The 14,278-nt window shown below is 40.0% G+C and overlaps 1 protein-coding gene across 1 annotated transcript; it reads left to right on the forward strand.

Annotated features, from left to right (window-relative positions):
* Window positions 1-757: 757 nt before the first annotated feature.
* LOC140561674 (zinc transporter ZIP12-like) lies at window positions 758-13,774 on the forward strand. The gene is made up of 13 exons (XM_072686908.1): window positions 758-891; window positions 2,238-2,795; window positions 3,506-3,829; window positions 5,909-6,116; window positions 6,339-6,490; window positions 6,940-7,111; window positions 7,965-8,137; window positions 8,862-9,014; window positions 9,271-9,351; window positions 9,478-9,550; window positions 10,598-10,756; window positions 12,717-12,904; window positions 13,039-13,774. The coding sequence occupies exons 2-13, from the start codon at window positions 2,610-2,612 to the stop codon at window positions 13,165-13,167; spliced, it is 1,998 nt and encodes a 665-aa protein (XP_072543009.1). The 5' UTR covers window positions 758-891; window positions 2,238-2,609; the 3' UTR covers window positions 13,168-13,774.
* The last annotated feature ends 504 nt before the right edge of the window (window positions 13,775-14,278 follow it).

Here is a 14,278-nt window from a genome sequence, read left to right on the forward strand (position 1 = left end):
TGCACTTTTGAGCTGTAAGCTCAGTGAAGGCAGTCTGAGACAAGCTTGGTCTGGGAGCAGAGGGTGGGTCTACCTACTAAATAAGTCCTCTTTTCTCTACTACGCAGACCCCCGGTTGCAAATTTGACAACATGGTGGACAAATTTGGCTTCATTTCTGTAGAACGGAGGGAAATGGACCCACGGCGTCCATGTTTTCTACAGTCATTGAGGTCTACAAAGTGGGACATGAGCACAGATGACCTAATTTGTCAAGATAAAAGTCTACCCATGTCATTCTACGTATGTAGCTTTTCCAGTAGCTTTTCTAAACTAAACACGCACACGTCAGATACCCAACATCTGAGGTGAGTGATGAATTGTGTTAACCCCTTAACACAAGGTGCATTGTTCAGTAACTACCGGGACTTCTGTGGAAAGTGGAGGGGCTTTACTTTGGTCATAAGAGTTTGTAATAACACTTTCGGACCACCATTTTTAAGGTTTTTTGTTTGTTTGTTTTAAACCGAACTGCTCCTTTAAGGGGCTTATCTTCACCCACTGAAAACACTGTTGCAAACTTTTAAAGGGTTTACCTACTGACTGTACACCACAACACACATACATACACACACACACTCTTAAACTCTGTCTGTGTTTCCTACCGCCCCCTTGATCCCTGCATGGCCATTGCTAAAATGAGGCTGATATTGCCATAGTAACCACTGACCTATGAGGCTGAGGCAGTGACTACTAATCCTCTGAAAGTGGCACAAGCATATTTGCTCATAAGAGGGTTTTTCACTCGTGCTCTGGAATTCCCTATTTGTGTTCTCTGCCTCCTTAACCTGAGAGAAGGGAAACATCCCTCCCCTCAGAGGCACACAGGACATAAGAGGACGAAAAAGCCAAGGTAGGAAACTTTCTAAGTGGACAATTTGTCGATACAGAACTTGATTAGAGGCGTGTGTGTGAGAAATGTTCGGAGAGATCTTTTCTGCTTGGGATCTTAATAGTTTGGAGATAATTGAGTGCTGTGTGTTTTAGTTTAGTCAGATCTGTGAACCAATGGACATGGAGATCATTTTGTTTTTGTTTTGGAGGCGGGCAGCTTGTTCACTCCAGCGGCCAGAGTTTGTGCTGGGATTGTTGTGGTCGGCCACTGAGCAGTGACTAAGACACAGCGGGGAGAGGGGGAGTTAACCCCTTAAGACCATGCTTATTTTTTAGTTTTAGTGTTGGTAGCTGTTCAGATCACTATGCTGTAGCTACTGTGAACTATCCAGGGTAATAAAGCATGTTACAAGGGTATGAGAGTGAGGAACTGAGGTCCAGACCTCCATATAAACAGAGTTTGGGGGGGGGGTTGAGAGAGACACAAACGCAACCAGGTCCTGTGAGTGCAGCCAAAAGTCACTACTGGCCACCTAGAACCAGGCAGGCTTTCGAGTCTTGTCATTCTACAAAGCGGGTTCCGTTTGTGTCCACAAGGTTTGATGAGCTGCATTAAGCACTAAGAAGTTTGCCAAAGCTTAAAGCTATTACATTAAGTTGTTTTGTTAAATGCTATACGAGAAAATACTGCATCTTGAAGAGTAACAGGCTATTTTTTTTATTTTTCTATTAGTAAATGACCATTTCCACATGTCTATATTGACCAGCATGACATTTATGTATATCACCAAATATACATGCCAATATGCATTATCAAAATAAAACCTTATTTTTTCCAACAAAAAAGTATGACTTGTGTCCTAAGTCCTCGCGTCCCTGAGTTTGAACTTACCACCCCGTCACACTAACTTGTTTTGTCTGTTAATTATGTGTAAGTGGAAGTAATATCATTTGAGCCTTTGAAGCAGTCCGGAACAAATAAGTCAAGTCCTGGCCTTCTGTTACATTGTGTTTGTGCTGCTTTTTCATGTTAGACAGGGTCTGTCAAGCTCAACCCAACCACCCCGTCACGCAAAATATTTACACTACCGTTAGTTTACGCCACTAATGCAAAGGCAATGATGTTTTTAATGGACTTGGACAGGTCAGGAACTAGGTCAGGAACTTGACCAAATGAAGAACAGCCATCATTTTAGGGTGTAATTTACCACTCAGTCACATTTATTGCGAATATGTCTGAATAAAAGGGGTCATTTGTATAATTACAGGGATTTTCTGCCTTTTTGGAGAATGAACATACCTTTTATGATTTCTCTCTCTTGCTCTGTGTGCATGTGTGTATTTGTGTGTTTGGTTCTGGGACAGGGAGAGTGGGAGTCAGTCTAAAACTTGTGTGTGTATGTATGTGTGTGTGTGTGTGTGTGAAGCTCATTAGTGCTGGAGGGGCCTCTCTCTGTCCTCCTGCTGTTCCTAAGGCCATTAGAAAAGCCCCTTAATTACAATTCATTCAATTGCTCTCTCTCTCTCTCTCTCTCTCTCTCTCTCTCTGCTTTTCACATGCTATAGCTTCTCTCTGTCTCTCACTCTTTCTCAGTCCCCTTCAGCCTACACTATAACTCTTATATCCTACACGCCTTTCTCGCTACTTTCTGTGCAAGTCAGTGTGTTTGTGTGTGTGTGTGTGTGTGTGTGTGTGAGAGAGAGAGAGTGTGAGCGCCTGCATGTGTGTACGCTGCAATGCGTGGGTTGTGCAGGCCGTGGTCTCTGCTGGGGTTTCTCAGTGCTCTGGGAAGCTGGTTGCCCTTGATTAAAGGAGGTCAGGGGGCCTTGCGACGGGCAGATGTAGGTCCGTTGGTCAGCGAGATCTTCAATGTTGTCCAGTGTCCAGAACGCATCGGTGGAACCCAGCAGCTCTGCGATGAGGTAAGTGACAGAGGACCAGTTAACCGCCCCAATGTGTAAATGATGGTTCAGCATGTACTTTGTGTTGTTGATCACTCAAGACATAAGACAATTTAACTAAACATTTGTTTGTGTTGTTTGCTTTTATTGAGCACACTGTGTAAACATCCATAGTGCAGGCTAGAAAAAGTAAGTGATCCTATTAACTGAATAACTTTTAGATCCCCCACTTTAGCAGCGATCACGTCCACCAGAGTTTTACACATTTTCTCTCTGTACATGTGTTCATTAGTAGGTTTAGGAACCTTTAGGTTTTAGGGTGTAATTCACCACCCCATAACATAACACCCTGTCACGTTGTAATGTGACTATTTCTAGGATCTCAATACAGTGAAGATCAGGACTCTGATTTGGGCATTCCAAAACAATTCCTCTTTTTTATTTCACCAATCTTTACATCTGGATTGCATGTTATTATTTTAATTGGATTGTGTTTGTCTATAAATGTGACCTAGATAATGATTGGATCACATTCACAATCCAGAATTCCAATTCATTCCAAAGAATTCTTTGTACATCCACCAATCTTGTACATCCACTTTTTAAACACTTTTGCTTATTTATTTGTAGATAACTCTTTCTCATTCATAAAAGAGTGTTATGTAGGGTGTAAACACTGTTAAAACTGTTATGCCTTTAACAGTCCTGTGCTTCTAATTTCACGGCAACAGTGCCTCCCTGAAAGCTGGTTGCTGTCACTAATGGAGGACGATGGGAAAGACTACGTCAGTGAGGAGGATTACCTTAAGATTTCCACTGTCCTCCTCTATTACATCGTCAACATGAGACACCTCTGCTCCTCCGATGTCTCGTCTTCCTCGCTTTCATCCTCCTCATCCTCCTCTCCTGATTACTCACACTATGTCCGGGCTCTGACCACGCTCCACTCACTGGAGGACGGAGGGTTCCTCTCAGCCAATGAGACAGAGAGCATCCTACAAGTCATCAATCAGAACTACCAGCCAGAGGAAAGAACCGACTTCACACACAACCAGGTTAGAAGCCATGTCTGTGTCGTGTTTATATACCATCTGTATGTGAGATCTGGTAATAATATAATGCAGGACTGGTATGATTATTAAAGTAAGAAATAGTTCATATAATTCCTTAATTATGTCTAATTACATCATTTATCACTTACCCCTGATTACTAAGATGATGTTAGCAATATTTGCTCACCAATAATCTAGCCTCTCCCATAGTTTGTGGTGCCCTTGTGTTAACTGAGGCCATTTGAAAGCAGAACAGTACTAAAAAGTTGGCCGTTATGCAGATGGTGACATACTTATAGTTTTAGCCTAATGTTTTAATAAGATCCATCCATGCCATTAAAATAAAATATAATATTTACTTTTTGAAAGATTTTTGAAGCAAAACAAAAAAGAAAAAGATGTAGGCAGGAATTTCCTGAGATGATGTTGGCAATATTTGCTCAATGTTAACCTAGCCTCTCCTATAGTTTGGAAAAATGTCAAATGAACATTGATCACTTACCCCTAAGATGAAAACTTAGCTAAGTAAGCTTCTCCACATAGTTGAATAGCACCAATTTTCAGCCACCGGGACCACTTTTACCTCAGCATGCTTCGTGGCGTAACTCTGTTCATTGAGGCTATTTCAAAGCAGAACACACAGTTAGACATTAAACAGACAGTAATGTATTTAGTTTCAGATTAACGTTTAAATAAGGTTCAGCTATTTCGTTTTACAAAATTGTTACAAATATTTATTTACTTTTTTGAAAGATTTTAAAGACAAAAAGATAGTATACATGTATTTCCCGAGATGATGTTAGCAACATTTGTTCGACGTTAACCTAACCTCTCGCATAGTTTGTCAAAAAGTCAAATGAACATTAATCACTTACCCCTGAGGAAAACTAAAAATAAGCTTCTCCACACAGTTGAATAGTGAGCACCAATTTCAACGAATCTCAGTCACATTTACCTCACTGTTTACCTCAGCACAATACGTGGTATTTTTCTCCCACTGGGTCTATGAAAGCAGAATAGCACTACTGAGCCGGATGCTATATATATAGCTAGCTAGCTAGGTACTAATATAGTTACATCTTAGCATTGTTAGCAGTGTTAGCCTAGCCTTTACCATAGTTCAGTAAAACGTCAAATGAACATTGATCACTTAGCACTGCCCCTCATGGAAACATAATAATGGAAATAAGCTTTTCCATATAGTTGAATATTGGGCACCAATTTTGAGCGTCCGGAGCCGCTTTGACCTCAGCGTGGTTTAAGGCGTCTTTTTCGTTAATGGAGGTCATTTGAAAGCAGAACAGTTACTACAAAGTTGGCCGTTATGCAGATGGAAGTGTACTTAGTTTTAGCTTAACTTTTAAATAAGATCCATCCATGACATTTTACAAATGTAAAGAAATATAATATTTACTTTTTGAAAGATTTTTGAAGCCACATAAAATGAAGAAAAGATGTAGCTAGGTATATATTTCCCGAGATGACGTTAGCAATATTTGCTCAACGTAGCCTCTCCCATAGTTTGGCAAAAAGCCAAAGACATTTATCGCTTACCCCAATGAAAACTAAAACTTCACATGGTTAAGTAGTGGGTAGAACTTTTAAATAACTGCAGCCATGTTTACCTCACATCATTTACCTCAATCTGTGGCATTTTTCTCCCACAATGAGGTTGTTTGTAGCCGGATGCCATGCAGCTAAAAATATATAATATAGATACAGAAATTCTGTCTATTTTGTTTTCCAAAATGATTAAAACATCTTTACAAAGCTTTTTGAAGATTTTCTGAAGCTAAAATTATGAATTATGAATTGGGCATGTATTTACCATAAAGATATGTTAGCATTGTTAGCAATGTTAGCCTAGCCTCTCCCATTGTAAATTAAAGAACACGTCAGATACTGAATGTCTTGGCTGATCAGCTGAATCTAGGGAAGGGCTTTTTCACCAAACTATTCCTTTACTAAAATAATCAGAACATCAACAGTAATATAATGCAAATATTAATAAAGAAATAATTAACTTCATGCAGTACATGGGTATTGCGTAAGAAGACTGAACACGGGTTTGTGTGTTATCAGTGTATTGATGCAGCACATCTGATGAAGGAGGCTGGCATGACGGACAGCAGAGGTGTGGATTCCTCCTCTGTTCCTCGACTGGCTGCAGCCATTATAAGCCATTTACGTCAGGGTCACTGCATCAGTCTGAGAAACCTCCCCTCACCAGCTTTCTTCACTGACTACATCTTCCAGTCTCTCAACCGCACCAGTGACCTGCATGTCATGGGTAAACATCAATCAATGATGCATATTTATGGTTTAAACATGAGGATTACAGTGTAAACCTTTTTAGGATGCATAAGAGTGGTATTTTCAGCTATTATTTCTGGTCCCAAGCAGGTATTAATTACTGGTTACCAGTATTAGTCCAGTATGTTGATGCATTCCTAATGTGAACCTGCCCCCCATATAAGATCAGTAACAAGTATTCATGTCATATTGTCCTCAGATCTGGAACAGCTATTACACCAGCTTGGTGTAGGAGGAAGTGTGGTCCGCAGCTCACATGGCAGGCAGAGGCGGAGCACAACAGACTCTGCCCCAAATCAACTGGACACATGCAGTCAGGAGTTAGTTAAAGGACCCAGGGACTGGACGCAGGTCAGGCGATGATCTTACAAATGAAAACAGATCTGAATGTAAACACACTGGTTGTGCAAATGTGCTGCACCCCGCTATGGTCCTGGAGCGACCACTGTCCTGGTTGTAGATTTCCAGATTGGGAATGTGGTCAGTGTAACTACAAGATTTTTACTGAATGTGTTACAGCGGGGAAATAAACAAACTGTGCTTGACTAGCTGTGGGGATTTCCAGAACTGTAGCTACTATTAATACACTTGCTCACTGCACTGTATGAGAATATACAGTGTACAGTTGTGGTCAGAAGTTTACATACTCTCATCATGGGCTTGATTGTCATGGCAGCATTGGGCTTTCCTTGAAATATCTAGTTGATGGTTTGAGGTTATTCTGTTATACATATGTACCTGTTTCTCTTAGCATAAAGATCTGAATCTGACTGTACTTTTTTATTCAAATCCTCCCTCAGATGTGTTTCTCAGCCAGTCAGCTGCTGGACATCTTCGTCCTGGATCCCCATTCACCAATCTCCAGAGATCACTTCAGGCACATCTGTCCTGCAATCATTCAGCAGCTATTGGGTGATGCCTGTGACCCCGCACAATTTACAGCTAGAGCACCACCCCCAACTGCCATCGAGAGTAAGAACCTCCCTTAACCTTTTAACACTCCACACTACAGCAACGTCTGTATAAACTTCTATTCTTTGGGAATAGAAGTTTGTAATAACACTTTATCGGCCCACCGGCGGTCCATAGGCTTTTTAAGGGGTTAACTGATTTTGGCTCTGTAATTGATTATTTTCAGCTGAGAGGGTTTGATGGTAATACTTCTAGAGAACTCAGCTTTATGTATAATGAAAATGGCCATTTAAAATATAATATATATATTGATTGCATAAACAGCACATAAGAACAAAACACTGCATTCTCAAACAGTATCATAAATATAACATAACATAGCATCAAATTATCGCTCTCATTAGTCACTATTTTCCTAAATACAGGACAGCATTATTTTATATATGTATAATAATAGGTAGCAATATGTTATCAAGATAACTTGAGTCACAACATTCTTTTCGAAATATATTGGATATTATCAGTATTTCTGTTTCTGAATTGATGGACTGCATTTATTATAAAAAAGATTTAGGCCCCATCCACACATATCCAATTATTTTTAAAGCTGCAACTACTTCTGTTTTTTGGTCTCACATACACACAAACACAGCATTTTTAGATACTAAGGCCACGTTTACATTACATGCCTTATTAATCAATTCAGATTTGTAAATGCCAGTGACTTGTACTGTAATGTGAACAAATCTGTCCCTGAAACAATATACATGGACAAATTAATGTTTACGCACTCTGCTTCCGTCACCACCTACAAAAAAGGCTCCTCTCCTCCATCATTACCCACTCACATTACCCACCTTTACTTCCTATCTCCTAATCTTCTATTTTTCCTTCACTATTCTTCCCCCTGTAGAGTATGGCTACAGTACAGTGGCAGTGGTGCTGATCACAGTGGGCTCGATGCTGGGAATCTGTCTGATCTTCTTTAATTCCTGTAAGGAGACGTACACTCTCATCCTTCAGCTGTTTGTTGGGCTTGCTGTGGGCACACTGTCTGGAGATGCACTCCTTCATCTGATACCACAGGTAGCACAGCTACAACACTGCCTCGAGTACTCTGACAGGGTTGATATCTTGAATGTGGATATTCTAAAATAGGGCTGCAGAGTTCAGTTAACTTTGCCTGTAGTCTTAAATCAACATGTAAGGGTCCTTGATGCACCAAAAAAACCTAAACCCCTTTTCGGCAAATGTCAGAGCCCAGCTTCAGTTGTACTGGTAAAGAAAAACTACAACTGCCAGGAAAGCTCTGAAGAGCTCTTAGTGTCCGTGAGTAATTCAGAAGAACAGCACTGTACTTATGTTGAAGTGCACCCAGTAAACTTCATTGTGTCAGATTTCAACTTTCAACAGTTTCAACTTCATTCAGTCATTTGCTGTTTCTGGAACTACTACTGAACTAGTTTTTAGTACTGGGTTTTCAGTCTAATTCCTTGCAAGGTTACTCACAATCCATGGCCAAGGGTCCAGTCCTTGAGACAGTTACTGGCAGTGCTTTCATTTAGAAGAATCAGTGTAAACAATGAGCTAACCAGCCTGGGTGTCTGCCAGCACTCGTAGCAGCTAGCAGTCCCCTCTAATGCTGACTACCTTCAGAGGAAGGTGCTTGTTGGTCTTTAGGTTTTGGGCACTATACATTAACTGCTAGAGTACTATAATAAAAAGAACAGAGGGAAATATAACAGAAATACATAGGATACTATTCTAGATCTAAGATTTTTTTTTCATTCATTTTGATCATGTAATGAAGATCCTGGGTCTTCATGATGGAAGTCACCACGAAGACCATGAGCTCAGGGAAGAAAAGGACTACCTGTGGAAGATTTTGGGTATCATTGCTGGGATCTATGGTTTCTTCCTATTAGAAAGAATCTTTTCCTTTGTAATACCGTCTCATAGGCATGTAAGTCCTTCCACAACACCATGATGCCTCAGTTCCACCACACTATGTTCTTCTCCCATACCTTCACATTTTCCTTATTGCATGCATCAAACTCAATGGTGCCATCTAGTGAATGAATTTACTCTCTCTCTCTCTCTCTCTCTCTCTACTGTATATACAATTAAAATAATATAATAAGTAATTTCCAGTTAGTAATATTATGACATTTTTGTGTGTTCGTGAAAGCATCTTCATGTATGTGCGTTTCCTCTCACAGAGTCACTCTCATGGCTTGTGTGTGGAGGTGAGCTGTAATGGAGAAGGACAGCGAGGGAAATCAGCATCTACCATGCAGCTGGTCAGTGTGGTGCTACGTGTTCCTTTGGTGCTGCCCTGTGTATCAGCAGGACATGCGACATGAGTAATCTATTGAACAAAAGCACAGTGTGTGACTGAGTGGACCTTTTGTTAACTTTTTTTGTAGAGAACTTTAGAGGACATGGAATGTACAGAAATATCACCAGTGGAGCCCACTGTGGAGCCTGCTCAGCAGCAGAGTAAGTGAACACTCACACCATATTGTACAGTTTGAGCATCCCTAAAGACAAACTGTTACTCCAAATAGCCAAGTAAGTAAAAGATGACCACTTTTTCCAGAAGCATCAAGTTGAAGATGACACATTTCTTTCATATTTGATGATAAAAAGGAAACCTTTTTATTTCCATCTTAGTACTTTTGTCCAACTTAGTATCACCATCTTTGGCTTTGTCGAATTCTCCTTTTTTTCTCCTAATTTGGTGCCATTCATACTCCCACTAGTACTAACAATGCTCCTGACACTAGAAGGGTAAGGACATCTCTTCTCTTACGTGAAGCCAACCACCACCTCTTTTCCAACTGCCACAGATGTGGCAACTGACATGCTTAGACAAAAGTGCGGGGTCCCTAGGATTTTTGACACATATTTTATATACATATTTAAGCATCCAAGTGGTTCTTTGAGCTCTTGACTGTGGGACCCTTGAAGATCTCTACCAGTGAATGTTCCATGTGCTACTGGCTGCAACACAAGCCCAAAGCATGACCCCTGTGCTTAACAGTTGGAGAGGAGTTATTTTCATGAAAATCTGCACCCTTTTTCACCAGACATACCTTTGCTCAGTGAAACTGAATGTTTTAACTTCATTAGTCCATAGAAAATATTAAGCGTATTGAGATGTTAATTTTAAAACGTCTCATGCTTTTTCAAATTTTGTGAATTGTACATTTCTTCTGTGACTGTTCTATGAAGGTCATATTTGTACAGGTATCACTGCACAGTAGAACAGTGCACCACCACTGCAGAGGTCTTTTTCAGTCACACAGGTCTTTTTCAGTTTGTTGCCTTTCCAGCAGTCCTACAAGCAGTTCTCCCTGAACGTTTTTTTCTGGTTCAGACTTCAACTTGACCACCGCAATTGCCCTATTAAATTAACGTAATATTTTTTGGCGATCAGTTTAGCTTGTACTCACGTAACTATTCCCAGAAATAGAAATTGTGACCATTTTGCATGCCAATGTTCGTCCCCATCTGATTTTTCTGTTCTCGCCCATATTGTCCCAGAACAGGGCATTCCACTGCTGGCCATAATGGTGATAGTGGGCGACAGCCTCCATAACTTTGCAGATGGCTTGGTTGTGGGGGCTGCTTTCTCCAACTCAGCCGAGACTGGTATAGCAACTACAGTGGCCATACTGTGCCATGAGATTCCACATGAAATGGGTGAGTTGATTTAGTAAGGGGTCTTTTCTTGACTTGTAACAATAGTGGAATCCTTTTTGGTGCCACTTTTTAAAGGTTCTCCATTGAACTGTCTACCACAGGTTCTCCACCAGTCTAAATAAACCTTCAACCAGCATTCAAATAGTTCTTTGAGATGTCATGATTTTATATACAACCATTATCTTGACTGCGGGAAGTGAGGTTGTGGCAGGGGGGAGGGGTGGTGAGAACTTGAAGTCCTGAAGTCCTAAATGGCTTTGACATTAAGCTAACAGCCACCCAGACTCTCCTTAATGACCAGAGATAGGACTATGGGAGAACTGAAGAACAAGGATGAGGTGGGATTGTGATGGAGAACAATAACTTCATGAAGTTAGAGAAGGAAATTTATAAGAGAATTATATGGGAAGCAGCAGGACAGTCATGGTCCTCTTTCAAACTCTTTCAAACTTTTGAATGAATACACTTTATAGAAAACAGCACCAAAACGGCATTAGCTCTTGAGCTGCAGGCCTTCTGATGTCCTCAGTTATTAATCATGCTGCAAAGGCTGTGTGTAAACAAGCTATTATGCAGTGTCCAAAATACTGTAGGTGAAAAGTTCTTGCAGTTTTTCTAGTTGTTCTTTGCTGTTGCATTGAATCGTATCAGTAGTATCAGCAGATTTCAGTGTTACCGATTCTGGGGCTGGGTTCACAGAAGTGTTCCTAAGAAAACAACTTACAAAGAATGTTAAAATAAACACTAAAAATGCAATTATCATTCTCAAAGACCTCAGATTTTCCATGCAAAGAGTCAAATCACAGCAGTAAAACTATATAATAAATTCAGAAAGATGACATAAAAATCATAGTGGTATATTTAACTATTAAATAAACTTTTTTTATTTTCTTTACAAACTGTAGCATTGTGGCCATATTGTCAATGAACGCAATGCAAAGATTTATGACTCAAAATAACCTGTTCAATTTATTTGGGTTTTGTTAAAGAATTCTCAAATACAGTTAGGCCTTTACCCTTTCTGTCAATGTATGTGTGCCAGTCAACACAATGCAGTGGCTTCCAGTTCTCACAAAATACACAGCTCCCTTAAAAACTATGGTAAAGTCATAGTATAATCTGTATGTAATTGTTTTCATTTTTTACCTTTATTTCTTAATTATATAAATTAAAAAAGCCTCTGTTGTTGTCTTATGTTGCTGTTTGTAATGTAGCCTTTTATGTGTAATTTCACAGCTTTTTTTTTTCAATTATTGTCTTTATCATTGCCACTGTCTCTTTTCGAACTGCTGCTGATGCAGCATCGCTAGGCAGCTAACACGCTCGGAGGAAAGCACGGATGCCCAGTTCTGATACAACAGCTAACAGACACCTGTGCTGACCAACATCACACTAGGATAGTGATATGGGGAGGATTACCCCACATCAATGTCATTACCCCAATTGTGTCAATTGTGCTCTCTCAGACTCCGGCTGCAGATGGCAAGCAACATGACCCTGAATTGGAACCAGCGACCCTCAGATTATAGTGGCAGCACACTTAGACCACTCAGTCCAAATTTCAGTAAACAAGAACTAGAAGTGAGGGAACAATGGACGGAGTGATGGACAAAAGCCACATCGAAAAGCCATTATTTTCATTATGTAAACATCAGCACTAAGAGCAATCTTTAAACTGATCATTTCAGAGGCAGAGTGTTTTTATAAGAATAGCAGTTGTTCTTAGGATTAGAACTTAAAAAAGAGAAAATATGATTTTAATAGTAATATGACTGTGAAAAATAACAATTTGCATAATACATATGTAATACTCTGCAACCTTATTTGACATAGGGCTTAATTGTTCAAACAGCTCAGTGCAGAGGAGTTAATCCACATCCTGGCATAAAAACGACAGTGCTGAACAGTGAATGGTGAATAGCCTCTGTATGAGAACAGGCTGTGGTGTTTCTCTCTGTAGGTGACTTTGCAGTGTTACTGAGCTGTGGTCTGTCTGTGCGCCGTGCCATGCTGATGAATTTCCTCAGTGCCCTCACAGCCTTCATGGGGCTCTACATTGGCCTTTTTGTCTCCTCGGACACGGAGGTTCAGCTGTGGATCTTCACCGTCACAGCCGGCATATTCCTCTACTTGTCACTGGTGGAGATGGTAAGTGAGCAGTTCAGTGATTCAGACTAACGTTGCCTTCAGTTTTTACAGCTTTCCGCTTGAGCCACTATCTGCTTCTGTCTATCATCTTTACATTATTCTAATTATCTCTCTCTCTGTCGCTTTCTCTCCAGATGCCTGAAATGAGTAGAGTTCACTCTCCACATCCATATCTCATGTTTCTCCTGCAGAACATTGGTCTGCTCTTGGGCTGGGCCTGCCTACTGCTACTAGCACTGTTTGAACACAAACTCACTTTTTAACACAGACACATGCAAACACAAAAGCACATCTTTAAGCAATAGTTTGACAAAAGAAAAAAACATTTAAATTCATACTTCTAAGTTAGATGTTTTTGGTGGGAGTGTTTTTTTTTTTTTGCTTTTGGTTCTTTTTGAAGCCTCAGTCAGGAACTGCAGGAACAGACCTATGGTGCACATCAACAGAACATGATACCAGGGTCCTGGACTGCCTATGCAGTGCACACAACTTTTCCCTACTCTAACACTCAGATTTCCTCATGGAAGCAATTTAACACTGAGCTGAATAAAAATACACCATTGTTTAAAAGTTTGGAATCAAAGGGGATCATTTAACCAACCGTTATCCAGTTTTCATGAAGATTCTCACATTCACCAACTTTTTTTCTATTAGGGATTTGTTTAATTTACGAGGGCTGTGAGATCCATCATTATGGACGCTGTGAGAAATTCTTTGGTTTTAACAACATGAATCTGACAGACTTTTTGTTAGAACTTTGCAATTTCTTTACATACAAATGTACAGTGATTCTAACAGGATAGTTTGTGCAATCTTGTGCACAGCTTTCCAATAATTATATTATATTAAACTAAGAGAAATGTAGAGGTGCACGAGTGACCTGTGCTGTTCTGAACTCAGCTATTCAAATCTAAGTTATTACTGTAAATAAAAAATAACAGCATGACAGAATAGTAAGTGATTCTAGATGCTTAAACAAGTGTGTGTGTGTGTGTGTGTCAGAACAAAGAAAAACACTAAATCTTGTCATGCAGGGCTAGTCCAGGACCCTTTGACTAGGGCAGTAAGGCTCTTCTCCTCCCTACCATGTTGAGTAGAGACTGTTTGTCACTGCCTGGTGCATTCTCTGAGATGATTTTGTAGATCTGTCTCATAATAAAATGAAGGTTGAGGTTGCTCTCTTAACGTCTTGACAGTAAAAATGTATATGTATTTTAGAGAACATGTGGGCTTTACAGACAGTGAGTGGTTCTACTAAAGATTTTGACTATTATAGACTTTGTTGGTCATCAACAACAACAATAACAATAATAAGTGTAATAAGAACATATATTCTTCATATAGAATATTCTATATTCCATATATATAAAGTTG

The sequence above is a fragment of the Salminus brasiliensis genome, chromosome 9 (genome assembly GCF_030463535.1).
Source record: "Salminus brasiliensis chromosome 9, fSalBra1.hap2, whole genome shotgun sequence".
Classification (NCBI taxonomy): domain Eukaryota; kingdom Metazoa; phylum Chordata; class Actinopteri; order Characiformes; family Bryconidae; genus Salminus; species Salminus brasiliensis.

Coding starts and splice junctions, on each gene's coding strand:
- LOC140561674 (XM_072686908.1), top strand. CDS start 2,610: ATGCGTGGGTTGTGCAGGCCGTGGTCTCTGCTGGGGTTTCTCAGTGCT. Junction 9,352..9,477: donor CAGCATCTACCATGCAGCTG/GTCAGTGTGGTG, acceptor CTTTTTTTGTAG/AGAACTTTAGAGGACATGGA. Junction 10,757..12,716: donor TGAGATTCCACATGAAATGG/GTGAGTTGATTT, acceptor TTCTCTCTGTAG/GTGACTTTGCAGTGTTACTG.